The sequence below is a fragment of the Rattus norvegicus genome, chromosome 6 (assembly GCF_021556685.1).
Source record: "Rattus norvegicus strain SHRSP/BbbUtx chromosome 6, alternate assembly SHRSP_T2T, whole genome shotgun sequence".
In the NCBI taxonomy this organism is placed as follows: Eukaryota; Metazoa; Chordata; class Mammalia; order Rodentia; family Muridae; genus Rattus; species Rattus norvegicus.
In genome coordinates, this window is record NC_141539.1 from 45599758 (window position 1) to 45622090 (window position 22333).

General features: G+C 49.2%; 1 protein-coding gene across 28 annotated transcripts in view; it reads right to left on the reverse strand.

Moving 5' to 3' along the window:
- Lpin1 (lipin 1) overlaps positions 1-22333 on the reverse strand; it is a 106498-nt gene that overhangs the window by 11566 nt on the left and 72599 nt on the right. For 25 of the 28 annotated variants that reach the window (XR_015621857.1, XR_015621855.1, XR_015621854.1 and 22 more), the window contains 11 exon segments: positions 21537-21666; positions 18448-18754; positions 17646-17739; positions 16444-16634; positions 14916-15009; positions 13527-13596; positions 11580-11672; positions 7463-7542; positions 2475-2601; positions 1050-1198; positions 314-400 (listed from right to left, as the gene is read on the reverse strand). Coding sequence is in view for 19 of the 28 variants with exons in the window: in XM_087553152.1 (XP_087409278.1) it covers positions 314-400; positions 1050-1198; positions 2475-2601; positions 7463-7542; positions 11580-11672; positions 13527-13596; positions 14916-15009; positions 16444-16634; positions 17646-17739; positions 18448-18754; positions 21537-21666 (1422 nt within the window). In the remaining 9 variants the exon portion in view is untranslated. 28 annotated transcript variants of the gene reach the window in all.

The following is a 22333-nucleotide window of genomic DNA, read 5'->3' on the forward strand; positions in this document are numbered from 1 at the left end:
TTATCCAAACACACATTCTAGATTATAAACAGTGCATGCAATTGCCGGCTGCCTTTGTCTTCTCTGGGATGCTCTACAGTCGTCCCCTGGCACTCCACCTTCCTTCTCCTGGCCATCTCTGACCCGCCCAGGCTTCCTTTGGGAGCTGGCAGGAGTCACTGTGCAGTTTCCTGCCATCATTGTCCCTGCACTACCTCTCTTTGCAGGCACACATCTGCCCCCCAACCTTGGTGGGAGACATTCTGCATACCGAGTGGGGGTTCACACCCTGGCGGTTACAAGGTGGGAATAGAATAGACCCATGTATACTTACTGGCTTACTTTGTGATACAGCTTTGCGATGCCCTGGTGAGTCCAATCCTTTCCCAGTGTGGGCAATATGTGACCAAGAGTATCAGATCTAAACAAAGATGAAGAAAAACAAAAGCAAAGGGTTACTGTGAGGGAAGAAAAGAAATGTCCATTTGGTTTAGATACACTACTCACGCTTCATTGAAAAGAAAAAAAAACATTATGAATGAGGGCTGGCAAGAGGGCTCAGAGGGTAAAGGTGCTTGCTGCCAAGCCTGGTGGCCTGAGTTTGATCCCAGCCCTCACATGGCAGAAGAACAGAACAGACTGTCGCAAGTTGATCCCTGATGTCAATGCATGCACTTGCACCCACAGAAATCTAAAAACAAAACCAAAGGGACAGAAAACTAAAAGAAACAATAGCATGAATGAATGAATGAGACCCATGGCTTTCTCGAGACAAAGCCCCAGGCTCACAGAATCAAGGGAGGCCACTAAGGTGAGCCACAGTGCTGAGGACTGAGTTTGCCAAACCAAATGTAGGGCTGCTAGCCATTCTAGAACAGTACTCTCCAAACCCCATGTTGGAAAATGATGCCCAAACAGAAACAAGCCACAGCCCCAGCGGCAGCTGCTGAGGCCAAGGTGTTGCCCTCTCTGTGCCGTCCCAGTTACACCAGAAACTGTACTCTGGCTCCCATGATTCTCCTCAGAGGAAGAAGAAAGCCAGCTGCAGACCGCACCACAGTCAAGCCTACCTTGTGATGGTACCATCGATATCTGAGATGATGACTTTGTCATCCCAATTCCACAGGTAGATGGTGCCCTCACAGCGACAGGTGCCCTGGTACTGGGTAGTGACACTGAACACCACATCGTTGGGGCCATTCTTCAACTTCAAGCTTTTCTGGAAAAAAAACAAACAAACAAACCATGAACAACTTGTGTGCTTGAGCAGGGGTCTGGATTCAAGCATCATTTGGCTTCCATCCCATGAGAAGGACACTTGGGCTTTAAACCGAACCTTTCCCCCAGTTCTGCAAAGTTCTCACTTCTGTTTCTGTCTCTAGTTCTTTCCCGGGCTGGACAAGCAACCTAAGTCAAACCCAGCCCTCTCTGTCTCCATGTGTGAAAAAACCAGCCACTCGTGACAAGGCATTCTGCCTCTAACGTAATGCTGACTTGATCAGTCCTTAGAGAGTGAGGGTACAGTCAAGTCACAGGCAACCAGGCTTGTCCTAAGTCACATTTAGGACACACTCACGCCTAGGAAACATACAATGCCTTGATGTGAGGACACAAATGTAAGACAGGCAAAAATGTTTCCCTCAAAAGCATGGTTTTGCTGACCATCATAATGACACAGATTGAAAAATGAGGCCTTTTAAATCCATAAAAAATGCCCAAGCACATCATACCACATTCAGAAAACAAAACTACCTTTGGTCAGTCTTGAGTGTTTGCTGGTACCCTTGAGACACAGCGGCTGGCCACACAGAACCACAGGTTGCCTCTAAGTGTCCCTCAGGTTCCTACACGTGGCTAAACATGGAATCATCTTTGCCCATTTAAATACCACCCTATCAAAGCCTGCTCCCTTAAATTCTTATAATAAAATTATTTAGAAAAGTAGAAATATCTGTTCATTGGATGGTCACAATTTGAAATAAGTCTAGGGTGGGAAAGCCCCCCCCAACACACACACACACACACACACACACACACACACACACGCACGGAGGGAAGGAGGGGAAATCCTTTGCTTCCTAAAATTCCCTAAATCCTCTCACACCTGCTTGATTTCCATCAATATTATAGATATATTTGGGTTAACAAGCATCTCTCTCAAAGCAAAACCACTCAGGAGAGACATCACAAAGTCTCTCATGCACTGATAATGAGGATAAACGGACGCAGTCAAAGCTGTCTCCTCCTCGGTCAGAAAAAGAGCAAGTCAGAATGCGAAATGACACCAAGAGTCCACCTGAGCAGACACAAGTCAGGATGGGAACACAGGGCACCCAAGTGAGGTGTGAGGCCACCAGTGGGCGTGCTGGCATACAAAGGGTCCCAGGAAGGGCTAAGTGGGAGCAGAAAAGTAGAAGGAACCCCCAGACCTTCAGCAAAGCCCTAATACTCTATCCGGCCGTGATCTGAGGACCAGAACCACAGCTGAGACTCACCAACTGCTCCGATGTGAGCCGCAGGGTCTTTTTGTAGCTGACGTTGGACAAGAGAGAGAGGTGGCTCGAGCTCGATGGCTTTGTAGCTGAGTGCTCTTCATCACTAGAGGATGACTCATGCTTTATTCTGGAACACATGGTGATGTAATTAGGAAACGCATCTGGGTAACCATTAAAAACACATTAGGCCCAAATCAATGACTTAGTCAATTGGGTCTCTTGGGTGGTCATTTGCCATATGGCTTTAGATTTATCAATGAACTCTCCTTAAATCTCCATTCATACATGGCTTCATTGTTGAGGGGGAGGGGGCGCCAGCCTCTTCTCATTCACTCCCCAGTTTACGAACTCTCACCACTCACTGTAACTAGTGTGATTCCACCGCTGGTAAGCAGGGCTACATCCATTCTGGCCCGAAAAACACAAACAAATACACACTCTCCTGCCTTCTTTTCTCTTTCCACAGAAGGCTGAGGGTCAGGCCCTAAAATCCAAATGTCTACAGTGTAAACACCATCAATTCCCTCGTATCCAATCTCATCAACTCCGCATATCCAATTCTAGACAATTAGGACTTAAGAGTTACCAGCTCACCCCCTGCCCCCCAAGACTCCTAAGAAGTCACTGTGAGCCAAGAGCTGTGCCAGCACAGAACCACAGACCAATGCTCCAGCTCTTCTGCTGTCTCCTCCAGGCTGGGGCTGGAAGGCAGGGTAAATCAGTCCCACTGTCTGTAAGTGCCTCACAGAAAGCAGGTCAGTGTATCAGTTGCTCCCTGAGCTCAACTTGATGGCTTCATCTCCAACCTAATAGTGTCTGCTCTGCCTCCCAAGTCGGCCCATGCAAAGTGCTTAATGGGCTTGGACAAAATGGAAAGACCCAAGTACCCCCAAAGCAGGCACGTCCCTGATGGTCCTAGTCGGGGTTTCTATTGCTGTGAGAAAGCGCCATGACCAAAAGCAACACAGGAAGGAAAGGGCTGATTTCAGCTTATAAACTGTCCAGTCACACACTCCATCACTGATGGAAGTCCGGGGAGGACCTGGAGGCAGGAGCTGAAGCAGAGGCCATAGAGGAGTGCTGCTTGTCGGCTTGCTCCTCATGGCTTGTTCAGCCTGCTTTCTTGTACAACAACCTAGGACCACCAGGAATAAAAGGCATTGCCCGTGGTGAGATGGGCATCTCCCACATCGGTCATTACATAAGACAATATCTTACAGACTAACCCACAGACCAATCTGATAGAGGTATTCTTTTTCAATTAAGATTCCCTCTTCTAAGATACGCTTAAGATTGGGTCAAGTTGACAAAAGTAAATCCATCAACACGCACACCAACTCTGTCATAATCCCTTTATACAAAACAACATGCGCATCTTTCTTTACCTCAGGAACTGCTCCCTTCTCCTTCCAACATCCTCTCAGCTCATCCCTGCTCTGTTCCCTGGCCTGCCATATGGTCACCCAATAGCCTCCCATACAAGACTCCTCGCCATGTGTACCTATCCAGTACCAAGGAGTCATTAAGGGGAACACTCACACAGCACCCCACATCTGTGGAGACTTGGCTCTCTATGAAGTCAGATATTCAAAAACAAAAACCAAAAACCAGATAATAGCCTGGTGATTCCTGCTTTCCGCAGGTTTTTTCCTAAAAAGCCAGTTACAACACAGCCACCAGGACGGGGGAAGCGCTCTTGACAATCCCAAAGCTTGTAACTAAGTTCTGGTGGCAGTGACGATTCCAAAGGAGACAGGTTGCACAGGCTGCAACTCTGGTTGATCTGAGACAGGCCTGAGTTCAGTTCAAGTTGAAGTACAGACAGCAGCTGAGATCTGAAAACCCAAGGTTACCAGCCCAAGGAGGGAAACACACGCTGCACTACTTAAGGTGAATTAATTATGATTATTCCTGCCTTTCAGCCTGTTCCCCTCATCCTAAAGTCAGAACACGTTCAACTCCATCCCTCCAAACCTCAGGATGAGCAGGTAACGGTGTGTGGAGAATGAGACAGACATGTAAGCCCAATGCCAGACAGACACCAACGGACTCCTCTCTGGACCTCAGCCAGCTCTCCCATAAAACAGCATGCTCGACCAAAGTCCCTGCCCATTCCAGTATCTGCAGATTCCATACAGAGTCCCCAGGGCAGACATGGTCCTGAAGCCTGAGCCATGTGGCATACTCCAGACAAAGGCATCCTCGTCAAGCAGGATGAGCTGAAGGGCCCTCTCTGAAGAGGAAAACATTGGTGCTCTAACCAGACTAGAGAGAAATGAGATCTGAACGTAACTGCAGCTCTTAGTAACAACAGACTGATGTATGCCCCTGTGGGGAGGGGCGATGAGTGTGCGAGTTGGAATGGCTGTGATTTCCATCTGCCGCTTAGGAAAAGAACGGCCCACTAAATTCATGTGTCGTGCCATGTTGAAGGAACACAGGGAGGGAAACAGACTCCAAAACCAAAGCGGGAGTTGTACAGTTGGCTGCTGGCAGCGCTCCGATGGGCACGTGGACAGCGGTTGGAGGCTGCCACCTTCCAGACTTAACCACTCAGAGTGGAACAGGCTGTTCCTAGGCAGAGCCTTCCACATCCCTCTTGAAGTGGCTCATTAAATGTCACTTGCTTTATGGTGGCTGCAAACGGCAACAAAAGGCCCCAAGTCATTTGAAAAATCTGTGTTCGGATGAGGAACTGTGAACAACGTTTAGGTTAGTGCTTGTCACAGCACACATTTTTCAAATGGCATTTTAATTATTTGTATGGTGACAAGCTGTTTGCTCAATTATGGAACTTTGGGGACTGTTCTGTCAGTCAAGTCTGTCAATTAGAAAAACATTCAGATGCCAGTTTTTTTTCTTTTAAGGCATCACATGACTCTGATAAGAGCGGAAGTCAAGGGTGCTGCCATACATGAAGAGGTTCACATCCCTCGGGAGAGCCTCCTCACATTTCAGACTCTCAATTGCACTACGCAGGAGCCAGTTCATAATTTCTCCAGTTGGATAAGTGTAATTCAGGACGGGGCAGAGTGGGGCTGCATTTATGCAACAGGAAACACATTTCTCCACAGTTCAGTCCGGACAGGAAGAAAGCCCAGCACAGCACACACAAACTCCAAGAGCTATGCTCCATGAGTGTCCTGCTGTCCCTCTGCCCTCAGCCCACCCCATGTCCTTGAGTTCCTCCATGGTCAGAAATAGAAAGGATGAAAGTCGTGCTAAGAACAGCGGTGGAACCATGTGCCCTGTGCCGCTGCCCATGCTCCTTAACACCTCACGGGGCCCCAGGCCCCATCTCCTCCAGCTCTAGGCCTGGCCAGCAGCAGCAGTGTAAGTTTGGAAGACACTCAGCACGTGGCCCATGCAGTACATCCTAAAATAGTTTAAAATACCCAGTTTAGGATTACCACATGTCCTTAGGTGACTATGGTCTGGCCTGGTGGGCCTGTGCATTCTCATCAGGGAAAAAGAGATGTCAGGGCGCCTCACCCTGTGTCACAGATGGTGATGCAAAGAGGAGTCTTAATGAGTCAAAGGTCACAGAGAGTCGACCTGACACCACCCCTGCTCCTGAGCCCTGCTCTGAGCCACTCTGGCCTGTAGACACCACTGCAGACAGACAGAACTCTTGACCAGAATGCCAGGAAGACAGTGCTGAGGCTCACACTGCTGGGCGTCTCATCCATTCCAGGCCTGGGCACAGGAGAGCACAGAGGAGCAGGGCAAGGAGAGTGCCACCACCTGGGCACCAGGAGCAAACCCAGAGGGCCAAGAAACAGCCCGTCCATGCCGACCATGGTGGACTCCCAGTCTTCAGTTCTTCTCCACCCTCTTACCCCACCCCAGCACCGTCCCTAATTAGTCTTCTCCATGGAGAATCAGAAAGGAGGCCCTTCCTTGTCAATGGAACAAGTTCCTACCAACAGAGAATTCTAGAAATATATTAGTTTAAGGTACAGAGCTGTGGTCTGGAGCCAGCGGACATGAAACCTAAGCCAGCTTTGCCTGCAACTGAACAGGCACACGACACAGGGACGCCCTCATCAGATCAGGTAGATTCCATGTTCTCAACATACCCCAACCATAATAGGCCTAGCTTTGGCCTCCAAGGTACAAAACTGATGAAGATGTAGGTGGGACCCTCAGTGACTCTGCCCACATGTTCTAGCTGTTGAGTAAGAAAATCTCTGCTGCCCGGGGAACAGGAAGGCTGTAGTGGTCAGGTATCAGTATGTCAGTTCCAGTATCAACATCAGCATGGACAAAAGAGACCACCCTCAGAGTCAAGGTACCCTCAAGTCTTACAGAGACTGCCCTGGAGACAGAACTGCAGACGCTGACTGGGGTGTCAAAAGCCAACCAGGGCCTCAGCTGAATAAAGTGCTTGCCGTGCAACCATGAGGACCTGAGTGGGGATCACCAGCACCCACTTAAAAACCGGACCCATCAGCTCACATCTATAACTCCATTGCTGAGGCTGGGGGATACGGAGACAGGTCTCAATGACCAGGCAGCCTGAGGCCTGTGAGAAACTGCCTCAGAAAACAAGGTGGAAAGCGACAGAGGAAAGCATCCTTTAAAGTACAGAGCTATGGCCAGGAGCTATGAAACCAAAGCCAGCTTCCCCCATAAATGTATCAGGACACAGGGAAGCTATCAGCAAGTGAGGAAGAGTCCAGTGCTGACCTCTGACCTACACACATGCACTCCCGGGCGTGTGTGTGCGTGCGTGCGTGCGTGTGTGTGCATGTGTACCAGGACAGGACCAGGAAAAATAGTCTAGCTAGGTATCTTGATGAAGACTTCCTTTTCCTTGAACCTCAGCTGTCTGAGAAGCTGCATACACCGGAGCAAGGAGAAAGACAAGTCTCAGTCCCCTACTGACTCCAGGAACGCAGGCCTAGGATGTGAGCCACTGCCTGTCCTCATCAGGGACTGGAGGCATTGCTGCCCGAAGGACACCCCTCCCCCCGACTCCCCAATACCTGGTGGTCAGGCCAAGCTGTGCAGGCTGCTCTCCGGTATTGTGGCCCTTCCCAGGCAGGCCCTGCTCAGGCTTGCTCTCCTAGAGAAAAGGACGAGAGGCCATCAGAGAAGGAAGGAAGGAGAAAGGACTCTCCAAAAGCTCGGGTCCCACCCAAGGGCTCCCTAAGGTCCAGAGCGAGACAACGAACGCACACACACGTCCAGGACGGGGACCCACACACAGGAGACTCTGGCGGGGTGGTTGTTTCGGCAAGTCCTCACTACTTCTTTGCCTAGAAGTATCCTAAGACTAAGGTGAGAAACATTTTGACAGAAACGAGTCTGTTATCCATAAGTGTTCCTGGCACCCCACCAAACGCCACCATCCCTGTCACAAAGACACATGCTTTACTGGGGCTGCCTGGACTCCTGAGCATCTGATTCACGGCATCATCTTCTAATTGCCAAGAGAAATATTCGAAAATATTTGCACACCATATTTTTCGCAGGGAAAATGAGAACACATTTCTCTCTTCCAATGCAGCGAAATCCTACAGGGAAATGTCCCTTGGATACACTGGAGAGAGCCTAATGTGTCTAAGAAAACCCTGGGCCCAGGCCCAACCATGGCTTGCGTTTGTACCACAGGGCAAGCCAGCTGACTCTTCCAGCCTCGCTTCCTCAACCTCTCAGACAGTGATGGAGTGGCTGATACAGAAAGCATGACAGCCACCAGGGAGAAAGAGGGGAAGAGAGAGGACAAGGCCAGGGGACTACCACTGAATCAGAACAGAGCAGAGAACATTTCAACAGATGAAGGAGACACAGGTCAGGAGACAGGTTAATTACTTCCAATGTCATGTTTTAATAAAGCAAGCAAGTTAGCTGGACAAGGTGACTCATGCTTAACATCTCAGCACTGGGGAAGCTGAGACAGGAAGACAGCTGCAGGTTTGAGGTAAGTGGGGCTCTAGACACTGTCTCAAGGGGGATGGACATAAATCAAGCCAATAGGAAATACGTTAAAGTGTGTGTACTGGAAACTAGTTTGAAATATTCCTTCAGCTGGTTGGATGGATGGATGGATGGATGGATGGATGGATGGATGGATGGATGGATGGATGCAAGGGTCTTGTTATATAAGTCCTAGCTTGCCTGACATTATGTAACCTGGTCTGGCCAGCAGTCTGTGGCAATCCTCCTGCCTTTAGTATTACAGTTACAGGCATGCAATGCCATGCCTAGCTTTACTTTGTTGGGTTTTGTTTGTTTCTGATTGTTCGGTTTTTGGCATTTCCTTTTGTTTTGTTTTGTCCTGGTTTGGTTTGAGACAGGGCCTCACTATGTGGCCTTAGCTGGCCTAAAACTCACTAGACCACTCTGGTAGACCAGGCTGGCCTTGAACTCATAGAGATCCGCCTGCTTCTGACTCCTCAGTACTGGGATTAAAGGCATGCACCACCATGCCCACCTGCTGTTTGCTTTGATAAGTATAAAAGCAACAAGACATAGCCAGTTATTTATTATGGACTGAATGATTGTGAGTGAGAACAGTTAAGAACTATTCATTGGGCTCATTCGGAAATGATTTCCATCCTTTACAGAAACGTTTAATTCCATAAATGCCCCTTAATTACACTGGAATTCCCCTTAAGTCTAACTGTTGAGACTCTAGGAAACCTACAAATAAGAAGTCTTTGAAGTGTACTTCTTCCTGAAATTCTAGAACATTCTGCCCTCTGGTAAGAAAGCTAGAAAGCCCTTAATGTTTTAAGTCCACTGCAGGATGGCATCCATGTTTGTAGACTTGCTGAAACCCTTGGAGATACCGCAGCAGGTGGCAATATGCAGATGCCCCAGCAGCACATCAAAGGATCTGCAGACAGCTCTTCAGGGCACCTTCTCCCTTTAAACTCACAGAATCAAAGGAGTTCAGTGATGCTTCTGGTAATGTTTACATAACCTTCTGGTTTTCTATACTGCCTTCCACAGAAGCAAGCATCCCTCACTAAGTACATACCTAATCCTACACCAGCTGCACAGCTGTCAGTGGTTTTTAATCTTCCTGGAACTTAGGGAGGCAAGGAGGTGAGAAATGTTAGTCAAATAGAAGGCCATGGTCTACAAAAGCAGCGACAGCAGGCTGGGTTAATCTGGCACAAAAAAAAGAGTTGAGTTGCTGGTTACTTAAGTGAAGATGGAATCAAAGGGATCCCGACAGCACGAGGCAGGAAACAGCATTGCAAAGGCCCAGGCGTAGAGTCGCTTTTGATCACAAACACTAAAGGATAGAGGGAGAAGACAGGACAGCATGGGAAGTCAGAGCTAGAACCCGCAAGTACTTTAGGATGACAAAAGCCTTGGTCATCACTGTAGAAGCCCTGGGAAGCCACTAAAAATGATGAAGCATGGACTGAAGAGACGGCACAACAGGAAGAGCACTTGCTTCACAAGCAGGAGGGTCTGCATCAGTCCTCAGCACCTACGAAATAGCAGGGCCCAGCTAGACAGGCCCATAACTCCAGATCTGCGGCAGGTGGAGGCAGGAGGCTAACAGAGTTCGCTGACTTCCAGCCTAGCTCCAGGCTCAGTGGGAGACAGAGTCTCAAGGGAATGAAGAGAAAAGGAATAGAGCAGGATATCCAGTGCCCTCCTCCAGCGTACACCAGACACAGACACACTCTCACACATAAACACACACATAAATACAGACAGGGCAGTGAGAGGACGACGGGGGTGGGGGTGGGGGGGATGAACATTACCGTGTGTGTGTGTGTGTGTGTGTGTGTGTGTGTGTGTGTGTGTACATGTACACATCAATAAGGAAAAAAGTTTTGAACAAGGAGCAACATAAATTAGGATCACCACCTTAAACAGATACAGAGAATAAGAAAGAGGAGGCAAGAATGGGCTCAAAACACAGCTCAAAGGCAGCCTGGGAGAGGGGAAGGTGGTCTGGACTTGTAGGAGAGCAGCTAAAGGGAAATGTTCAAATCTGGGCAACACTTAATCTGTAATCTCACAAGCCTCCATGGACAGAGTATGAATAAAGGCCATGTCCAGCCACAGATGGACGGTGGAGCCCTTCCCAGCCCGCTGCTTCCACAAAGGAAACCCTGAGCATGCCTGGAGTAGCTCCCACCTGCATGCCTGGAAGCTTCTGCTTCTCTGGCTAAGTGACAGTGGGTGTGGGACACAAACCAGTGTCTGCTTTGTCTGGCCTGGAAACAAGAAATGGAGTCACCCTGAAGGCATGAACGAGTGGATGCTTGAGGAAAACCAAGAGGTGAAAGCAAAAGAAAAGGGCCCGAAGTACAGTGCAGAGCTGGCCAGAGGAGGAGCGTGAGAGAGCGTGGAGAAAATCCAGGAGAGCCCTGAGCCTGGAGGCCAAGCAAGGAAAGTGATCTGGACACGCGCCGAGAGATGGAGAGAGACCCAAAAAAGCAGAGCCTTTCCCAGGAACTCAGGCAAATCCACATGGCATCAGACCTGACCCCTCAGGGACACGACTAATGGCTCGATCAACAGCCACGACAAGACTCAGCAGCGTCATCCTCATCGGCACAACGTGCTTTAAAATCTAAGTGATGTCGAAACCCTTCTGTGATGGTCAATATTGTCAACTTCGCAAGATCTCGGTTGGGTCCTTTAATCTGGAAAGACACACGCTAACTGTGGGTGGCACCATTCATGGCCTAGGGTCCTGGACTGAACCCAGAGGAGAGCGACAGCCTCCACTGGCTCTCACTGTGACCGGCTAATTCAAGCTCCTGCCACCTTCTTGACTCCACTTTCAGTCTGTGAAGCACAATAAACTCCACCTCCCTTAAGTTGCTTTTGGGTTTTCTGTCCCTGCAACAAGACACACACCTAGTACATCTTTTTTTTTAATGATAAAGAAACCGCAGAGTAGGAAAACAACTTGACCTGGGTCTATAAGCCAGAAGGTGACAGAGCCAGGCTCTGCTGGCCTCTCCTCCATCCTCACCCTCTGCCTGTGGCCCCTTTGCAGTAGGACCAGCTCGCCAAACCCCCGCATTATGGCGTGTGTCTCACTCCTACAAACAGAAGAAGTAAACCCGACTACACCAAACCAGACCTCACGGCGTGCAGCCCCACATCACGGTCTCCACTCACCTCTTTGATTGTGGCGTTTCTTCCTCTCCAGGAAAACCACCATCTCCCTCCCTTTTTGGGCATCTTATCTCTCATGATGGATTCCACAGTGGCCTGTTTTAAATGGATGGTAACATAAATAATGGAACCAAAAAAAAAAAAAAAAAAAAGCTCAACGTAGCACACTCAAAACAAAAGAAAACATGCGTACAAATCAAAGTCAGAGGCGAAAAGCAAACAAACAAAACAGAACGCAACATACTGTGGGTGGGCTGAAAATTTTAGAAAGGCAAAACCTAATGGCGTCCAAAATCATGTGGAGGTAACTGAGGCACGAAGACTTAAGAAGATGGAAAAGAACCAACGGACAACAAGCAGAATGTAACACAGCAACAACAGGAAAGAAAGGATTAGGAATCATTAGTGGTTAGTAGATCCTAAGTTTTCACATTAAAATGGCTGATTACAGTACTATGAGCTTTAATATGGTGATTATGAAATAAAACATGAAAAAAAATGGTCACTACAGCACAGGATCAAAAAGCTGGAAATGCAGCCAAAATGCACAGGCTTTGGGGTTGTTTGTTTGTTTGTTTGTTAGTTAGTTTTTGGGTGGGTTTGTTTTTTTTTTTTTTTACTTTTTGGCTTTTTGGTAAACTTAAGCTTTCAAAGTTTGACCAACTTAAGTTTAGCAGACTGATTTAAAAATCAAGGTTAAAGACAAAATTCCTATGGATACCTTGCATACAAAGCTTGAAGGGGGAGATGAGACATAAAATAATTTTGTAAATAATTCCAACTAGCAATGCCTGACTTAAGGCTATTTGGGGGCCAAGGGCAATGTTATCTAAACTTTCGTCTTCCATTTAGAAGGATTGTAAGCCACCGTTACCTCAGCTAAAGAAGAAACCTCTGAGTGGGGAAACTAAGTATTTCAATCTAACAGGACACAAGTAGGTAGACAGATACATGATTCACAGAGTTGGCCTCAAATATGCAACTTGTATTTAAGAGATCTGTATCTGACACAGAAGGTAAACCGAGCCCACTTAATGCGAACCGTGCATACAATGTTCATGGACAGCACAACCTACAAATTCATAGTCTACTCCCCACCTCCACCCCAGCAAGGCCATCCACAAAGACAAGCCCTATGACCTGAAAAGAAAACCTAATAGGATTTTTAGATGGAGTCTAAGGTTCACCAACAACAAAAACAGCCAAGAAAACCCTCAGACAGGATTACAGTACGTAGGCACTGTCCTGTAGGGAGTTCAATCTACAGCAATCTAAAAAGTTCCATGACACTTCATAAGTAAACATCACTTCGACAGAAAATCTAAAGTTTAGATTAAGAAATTAGCCTCAATTCATAGGTAAATGGAACAGCCACCACCAACCGCCAAGCAGAAGGCTACTTAATAAATGACACTGGGTACCCTGAGGTGACTCTGAACTTTTAGACCCTATAATTCAAGCAACCTGCCTCCTTCCAAACTGTGGTCCAAAACCAGCTTGCAACATGTTCAGAGACAAATCCGCACTAGCCCTGTACTGTTCACACTCATTCTGCAGCTCTGCCGAGAACCAGGTTAGAAGTTATCGAGCTTTGAGCAATGAAGCACAAAGAATCTGTCCTGCCTCCATTTGAGAGAAAAGTTCTTTTTTTAACTAGACAGAAAGGGTGAAATGTGGCAAGGACCTTCCCCTAATGAATAAAGATTTCAGGGGACCAATCACTGGGCGAGGAGTGGGTGGGATCAAGAGCCTACAATACATGATTTGCGAGCCTTGCCCTGGTGAGGAAGGGAAGTAGGGTCAGGTACAAGACAGGATGATCTGAAACACTGATGTGGGTAACTCGTGAGCATCAAGACACCATGGCCTCAGGTTTCCAAAGTCGAGCTACGATTCCCCCACTAACCTGTCCCTCCCCAGGCCCCTTGCCTTAATCGTGTTAGCGCTCACCTTTGGCAAAGGTTTCTGGAAAGCCTGCATCGCCAGAAGTAGAGGAGCTGCTGTTGTCCAGTTGTAGTACCTAGCGAGACAAGGAAATGGTGTCAGAAGAGGGGGTGGGGACAAAACCATGTCTACTGCCACGTGGGATGTCATGGAACGAGTGGACCCCAGTGAAGCCTTTTATCAAGCCTCCACGCTGCCCCTATCTACACAGTGCCTCCCTCCTCCTGCTCATCTCACTGCTGTGGTGAAGGCGAGGGTCAGCAGTAGACAAGGCAGGAGGGTGAACGCACACACATGCCACCAGCTGGGCAGCAGCCAAGTCCCACTGTGTGGTCCTGCTCCAGGCCATGACCTACTGACCTTCACAGCAAAGGGACAGGCAGCTACTCCGTAAGCCCCTAAGACGACACAGAAAGCACTTGCAACCTCCTCTCAGGGGGGAAAGTCTACCACCCTCAGGTCAGCAGAGATCACGGCATACCAGACCTCAGATGGCAATACACTAATGTCTCTAAGGGGCAGCTGTGCCACATGCATGGACACCACGCCTGACGTGGCCAATTTCAACATCTGGTGCAGGCACATATTAAAATCCTCAAGATACGGCTGGGGAGACAGCTCGGTGGGTAAAGTGCATGCCCTGAAAGAATCTGATTTCAGATCCCCAGTACCCACAGTAAAAAGCCAGGCCTGATAGCCCAGACCCATAACTCCAGTGCTAGGGAAGTATGGAGACAGGGGATACCTAGGACTTGCCCTTCAGCCAGTCAGGCCAAACCAGCAAGTTCCAGATTCAGTGGAGACCCCATCTCAAACAATAAAGTAGACGACCGGGCATGGTGGCAACCACCTTTAATCCCAGCAACTAGAGAGGCAGAGGTAGGCAGATCTCGGCAGATCTCCGTGAGCTTGAAGCCAACATGGTCAACATAGTTCCAGGACATCCAGGGCTACATAGAGAGACCCGGACTCAAAAAAACAAAACAACAACAAAAAAAAAAGATAGCATGCTCAAAGATGACAGACAATGTAGACGTCTGGCCTCTGCACACATACATGTGTAAATGCACACACATACATACATACATACATACATACATACATACATACATACTTACATATATACATACACACACATATGCAAACACACCATATACACACACCACACATGTATACTTACCCAGAAAAGGCACACCCACATACACATGCATACACACACACACACACAAACATACACACTCCACAAGACCCGCAATAATCTCGACCCAGCAGCTGCATGGGAACACAGCATTTTACAAATAATAAAGGTGATGACTAACTTTAGCAAAGACTTCGTTAAGGCATGACAGAAGTAGTACCATGCCACTGCCAAAAGGACTGTCAATGAGAACTCACTTATTACCAATCTTGACCACGAGGTTGGGATCATCGATGATAGCAGGGTTGTCGGCAAATTGCTGATATGACACGGCTTGTTCCAAAAATGCATCTGTGGTGGCAACAGTAGGATGGGGGAAAAAAATCACAAAGGGTATTTCTTAAAGAAACAGGCCAATGTTCAGCTTACTCATCGCCATGTGCTTCCCTGAGAGTTTGTAAACTGCACCTCATCAGACAGTCCTACAAATCCTACAGAATGCACTGGTAAAGAGGGAGCATGGCTTCCTGTTTTATTGGGGTGGGGGGATGTCTTAAGATATCAACAGTCTCACTGGCCCAAATCCATGCGCACTCCTTCCCTGGGGAATCCTAAAGCTTTGGGTGACAAAAAGTCCCAGATGACAGCAGACATGGGGGATCACTCCTGTCAAGGAGAACAATGTCCCTTGGTGATATAAACCCATACATACTGGCCTCCAACAGGAGCCCTCAGGATCATAATGAAGACCTAGTGTACTCTCTGGGCTTCCAGCCACCCTGACTACACAGGAACTCGGAACTCCCACCAGCAGTGCACTGTGCATGTATCAGGCAGGGAGTTCCAGTATGTCACCAGCAGAGCAAGCTGCCCCATCACAGCTCAGGAGTATAACAGACGCAGGTGTCAAAACTGTGGTCTCAGAAGATGCAAAGGAAAAAAGGATCGAATCGCTAGGAAGGGCTGGTGGCACCAGGCCAGGATAAGAGGGCCCAGTCTGTGCATAAGAAGTCTGCCTAGGAGGGACACCACCATGGTCAGTGGAGCAGGAAGAGCACTACCATCCCTGCTGGAAAATCTGTCCCCTGGGGATGGAGCAGAAAGAGCAAGCAGCAGTAGACGGGAAAGAAGAAAGGTGGAGGAACATTAGGTTCAGGAATCCAACAGGCAACCGCTGCTGCTATACCAGCGAGGGGTCTCAGGCATGCACAATGGACCCATCGTGGGACATTAGCCCTTTCTTTCCAGAACGGCAGACAGTGTACGTAAGGCCTACCCATATAGTAGCCTCTGGAACCCAGTGGGGAAACATTTCCAGAATTCCCCAAACTAACTCAACTGCCCTTTGCCTCCTCTGGGGCCCCAGAGATTTCACACACACTCCCAACGTGATGTGACATCCAGAGCGACTGATGACCCCCACCCCGTCAGGGCTGGCTCTGGACAGAGGGGACACCCATTTGTACTCAACAATCATCTCCAAGCCCAACAGCCTCCTTGGTGTCTGAAGGCCCTTGCACCCTGACAAAATTCTAACTGTAACCAGATTCTTTTTTTTTCTTTTCTTTTCTTTTTGGAGCTGGGGACTGAACCCAGAGCCTTGCGCTTGCCTAGCAAGCGCTCTACCACTGAGCTAAATCCTCAACCCCTGTAACCAGATTCTTATGGGACCAGAGAATGGTCCTTTTACTCACAGCCAGGAGCTAGAGAACTGATCCTAGAGTTCTCGGCTCAGGGTTTCTGACCAGCGGCCACTAGAGGGTGCTGTCCCATACAGCCTAGTACCTTTGGTGATCTCTCTGTGGTCACTGAGGCCACCGCAGAGGGAGATGGCGATGGACGGCAGGTCCCTCAGGCTGTCGGAGGTGCTCTCCACGCCGCTGTCAATGCCCGAGCTACCCACCGACTGTGGGGACTGGTTGGCTGACCTGGCTCCGTTGTCACTCGCTTGTTTGGGAAGCCCACCGGGATCCCCACTGAAAGGAGAGAGAAGCTGTTCTGAGCATCCCACCCTCCTCGCTCCGATTAAATAATCAATGACCCTCTAGAAAGCTGCACCAAAAAGGAGCAACTGCTGTCACCTCAGGGCAGCTTTGCCATCAAAACACTGGTACAGACATCCAAGTTAAAGGACCCAGCTCAAGAGGGCTTCTCACATTCTCCTGTGACACTCCAAGCCCATATGAAGTAAACCCAGAAAAAGTGTGTGCCTGGGAGGCCACCGTCACCCACCAGGGCACTGGGCCTCCCTATATCCCAAGGGAGCCACGGCTGGGTTGTTCCCCCAAAGCTGAGTGTGAGTCTGTGAGTCCCACTCAGGAAGGATAAGTCTCTCTCTCTCTCTCTCTCTCTCTCTCTCTCTCTCTCTCTCTCTCTCTCTCTCTCTCCCCCCCTCTGTGTGTGTGTGTGTGTCTCTGTCACTCTGTGTGTGTGTGTGTCTGTGTGTCTCTGTCACTCTGTGTGTGTGTGTCTGTGTGTCTCTGTCACTCTCTTTCTGTCTCTGTCTCTGTCTCTGTCTCTCTCTCTCTCTCTCTCTCTCTCTCTCTCCCTCCCCCCCCCTCCCCCTCTCTCTCACTTACTCAGTCACTCACTCACTCGGATGGGAGCCATTAATCACTGAAACCCAGACTCAGGCTCCTTCACAGAATAGCCTTGAGCTCACATTCCTGTAGTGAGTACAGGGCAGCCATGTGCCCCTACAAACACACACACACACACACACACAGAGAGAGAGAGAGAGAGAGAGAGAGAGAGAGAGAGAGAGAGAGAGAGAGAGAGAGAATGGGTGTGTGTGTCTTTAACTGGCCCTTCTTATACTACAGAAAATGATATCAAAGCCAGATATGATATCTCAACCCTGCAATCCAAGCACTCAAGAAGTTGAGGCAACAGGACCACCATAAATTCAAGGATACCCTAGACCACAGTTAGACTGTATCTCAAAAGCCAAAAAATAAAGTAAGCTGAGTAATGAAAAGAACTTTTACTTCTTGGGGAAATACAGGGCAGCCACTTCCGGGTCCATGTCTGTGAGGTCATCCAGATAAACGCCATCAGCTCCGAGGTGCCGGCTTCGTTTATCTGAAAGAGTGCATGGAGTGGGTCAGAACGGTGTTACCCCAGAACCCAACTCGGGAGCTCCATCTCCAAGAACAGCATCTGAGCCCGGTGCAGATCTGCTCCCTAGTACAACAGCTGCCTCCCCCTCCTGCTTCCCGTACCCCTCCCCCAAAGAGCCACACACTTCTGCATAACCCAGAGGGAGCGACAGCATAGCACTCATCCACAGCACTGTCAGTGTCCCTCAGCAGCGAAGCTGTCACCATGATTACCGTAATTGATAGCTACACTTCCCTGCTGACACGCTAAGGCACAGACAGCATCCCTACGGCTACAAGATGGGTCCCTGGGCACCATGTTCATAGACCTCCTCTCCACTCCCTGCTGAGAGACCTGTGGCTGGTCAATACAAGCCCTCGGTGCTGCACCAAGCTACCCGGCTAACCGGGGCGGGACCCAGCATCATCACTGCTTGGCCCTGGTGGCGAGCTGATCAGGCATCACTGTCACTGACAGGGTTGGGTAACACGGATCTCTAAAAATGCTAAACATGTCTGTCCTCACACTAGGACAATCTCCTCACATGGTGAGGAAGCACAGGTTGAAGATTAAACACAACAGATACCATGGATCTGGGCCTTCTCTGACTGATCTGAAACTGGACAAGGCTGCAGTGTCTCTGGGGTGCAGCCTGGGAGTAAGCGGGGAGCCCCACGCTTGCGCTCATACCTTTTTTTCTGGAAGGGGAATCTGACTTGCTTGATGTCTGTGCTGTGCTGGAGGCTGGGGCCTTGAGCTCTTCGGCTACAGACAAAGGTGGGGCTGCGGCCCCCAAGGCCTCAAGGTCCTCCTCATTCACAAACTGCATTTCCGTCTGAGCCTTGCTCTGGTGGATGAGCAGCCCCCGGGCCATTGTTGGGGACTGGTCACTGAAAGTGTCTGAAGACTCGCTGTGAATGGTCTGGAAGTGGATTTTATCAGCCATCTTCCGACCTCCTAAGGGGCTGGAGTCTTTCATCTTGTGTGGAGAAGACGACTGTAAGAAAGGAGAAAAAGAGGGAAGGGGGACTTGAGGAGAGTTGAAAGCCCAGGCAAAGAGAAAAGTTGCAGAGCCAAACAAGAGGTCAGTTAACACTCTGCAACTCGGCGTAGAGAACCCAAGAGCAGGATCTCAGAAGCTTGCAGAGAAAACGTCGCGGCCCTGGCATCATCTCTCTCATGGCCCAGGTTTTCACTGCGCTGCCAAGGCTGAGTGGCCGAAATGCACCCAAGTGTACTTGGGAGGGGTGGCACGGCATGGTGGGAGCTGTGGACACTTTGGGTCCGAAACTGAATCATAGACTAGAAGGAGGGACACTGCTGCTGGCTGTGACAACTCTGATACATCTAAGCCGTGTGCACTTTCACCGGGCCATCCCTGCCCAGATGAGGACCCCCCCCACCCCCCGCTCGCCATCTCCCATGAGCTCTGTGTTCTCCCTGTAGCACTTTGCTTTCCGTATCTTCCTCATTCTCCTCCAAGTCTAGTGAGATCTCAGTTACATTTAGAATTATGAGTAAAAATTAAATAAGCACAAGGAAGGAAGGAAGCATCAGCTGCCAAGCAGAAGTGACTGAAAGTGAGGGAAGCTAAAGGCCGCCAGTGCTGCAGCCCCCACCACCCTCCACAGAACGTGAGGTGGGTCTCACAGTGGGGGATTCTGCAGAAATGAGAATAAATGCATTCTGTCTATGCGGAACAATGTGGGGGAAGGGATCCCCACAAAGCCAATCTCTGTTACCACAGGGTAATGGCGGGGGGGGGGGGGGGGGGGCGCGCACAGGCAGCACAGGCAGCAGCTAAAGAGAGTAAGGATCTCCATGCTGCTGGCCACGCACAGCCTCTCTGGGACCTGGGATCAGGCTGCACGCACCCGTTGTGAAAATGCAGAGCTGTGTTCTTAAAGCCCGCATCTCTCTAGATGCATGTATCAGACTTCACTAAACTTTCTCCCCAAAACTGGGACTGAAGACGCGCGGAGGTGAACAGTTTGCACGAGAGGGAACTTACCATGCAGAGACCTGCAGTTACGGTACAAGGAAGGCAAACAAGGCCTGAGGTGCTGATCTGCATAGACAGGCCCTCCCTATCTGAAGTCCCTGGGTCCCTCACAGACAAAACCACGCTGAGGCAGGTCTGCAATTAGAGCCGCTCGGTCAGAAGCAGCCAGGTCTGTACTTTCACACTCGCTCTCCGGCAACTGCTGAGGTGAATTTGTTAAGATGTCTGGCTGCACCAGAACTGAGGCTCACAGACAGACCGATTAGAACTCTCCACCAAAGCATAGTACAGCCTGGAAGAGGAAGGGAGCCATCCATAACCAGCCACAACAGACCCACTCTCTGCCTTCACTCATGTATGTACTCACTACACGCTCTGAACGGGGCTTCCAGGGACCATAATATCCTCTGAGAACTTTGTGATATAGACTTAATGTAATGCACATATATGTGTACATATGTACTAGACAGATCACAGACAGGTGAGCTGTGCAGAACTTGCTAGACCAGCTCTATCTCTGACACCCCTCGCCCCACGTGCAGGGATTGCAAGCCTGCACCACAACACCAGCCCTGGTGATTTGTTCTTACAAGGTGGCAATGAAATCATTCAAGATGTTTGCCATGCGTTGAAACATGAGACAAAGTGTCTTGAAACAAAATATCGTCATCCTGAATTCTTGGAAATGCGCCTGCCAGCCTGCCATATATATGTATGTACACACACACACACACACACACACACACACAGTGCCAACTGTATATGTGAACTTTACAGGGTGAGAAACTGAGGCAGAGCCAAAAAGAAAGGGAATAAAGAGCTGGTTCATACGTTAAGGGCGCACACTGCTCTCAGAGGACCACGGCTGGGTTCCCGGCACCCACGTCTGGTAAGCCAAGTTACCCAAGTCACAGCACACTGCCTGTGACTCCAGCTGCAGGGTGCCTATGCCCCTGCTCTCCTTGGGCACTTGCATTTAGATGCAGGCTCGCACCCATGCACACCCACATCATTAAAAATAACAACGTTTTTAAGGAGCAGGTGCTTAGAGAAGGCTTGAGGAAGCGACTTCACAAAGTATCTCTTTATCTTCTTATATTTTACTGATAAGGATACAAAGGCTTCCCCTTGCCCAAGACCACCTTGCTACAAGTGCAGTGGGGGAACCCACATCCAGGGCAACGTGCCTCCGGACCCTCCTGGCCTCCACCACACCCGGCTTTTCTCCATCCCTTCCAGGGTTTACAAAGGTACAAGATGAACAGCTCACCAGCTAGATGCTAGAACTATTCTGCGCTGATGAGCTGAAGCCTTCACACTCCATACCTGTGTTTCCACTGGCTTCTCCTCATCCCTATGCTGCACCCCCAGAGGCTTCTCTCTAAAGAACAAGGTGCACAGGGACTCTAGCCTTTCCTAGACCACAGCCTTCCTTCCAGGGGGCTCAGATTCAGTGGCTCCATTTCTATGACAGGACACCTCCCTATCCACCGTGGGCCTCGGGGAAGTAAGGCAGCAAAGTGTTTTTCTTTGCAGCTTCTAGAAGCTAATGTCTATACCCAAGCTGTGTTGTTTTCTTTACTGACCTAGCATTCACTGTGATACACAGTGTAGGTTCATTTGTTCAAAATACACAGGCACATCCGGTCCAAGCACACATCCGCTGAGTCAGCTCCCGGCAGTGCATCCCTTTACAGTGCTGGGATAGTAACTCCACATGATTGGAGCTAACTTAGAAACCCTCCAGGTACTATAGAACTGAGATCAAAAGGCTTACCTTTGCAGCCTGTGGCAATTCACCCCATAGCCAGAGCATTTCCAGGTTATTCTTTGGCGTCAATCTGTCTGCAGACTTACTGACCAGCTCAGAATCACTTTTTGGTGTTGAGGGCCGGGAGCCTGAAGGACTTAAGAAAACACAAATCCATGATTTGAGTGAAGAAGAAGGGGGGAAAAGCAGAAAACAATGACAACAACAACAACAAAAAAAACCTTTGGTTTTGTCCCAGAATCAAAGGTTCTAGTAACCCTGGGGCCATTCCCTCTGACTATCCCTCTTTTGGCCACTAGAGGTCAGTGTGCACCACATCCAACAAGGTGACCAGCCTTGTAGCCAAACTGAAGGACATAAGAAAAGAAAGAAGCTATAACTTAAAAGGTGTGGGGATAGAATCAGAACTGGAAACACTCAAAGAACTAATGGAAGAAGAAGGAGAAGAAAAGGAGGATGGAGAAGAGGAGGAACAATCAGAGACAAAGAGAGGAAAAGCGGGGAAGGGGCTCTTGGGTACAAACTGCTGTCCTTTGTCACACCCAGGCTTCTCACCTATGCTCTCGTTTTCCTAGCAAGCACCTCCTCTTCCCGGCAGGTGCAAAGGGGTCCTGACCAGCTGACACTGTATCCCGAGTTTAGACGTGGCTTTGAGAACAGGGAAAACATCTTGTGTACCAACTTCGTTACACTGGATCACCAGACAGCTATCTCCAGAAACATATCAAAGGCTTTCTGTGTCACCTCACTGTGCTGCTCCTAAGTGACAGTGATGTGCCTCCCTTCCACAGCACACAATTCTA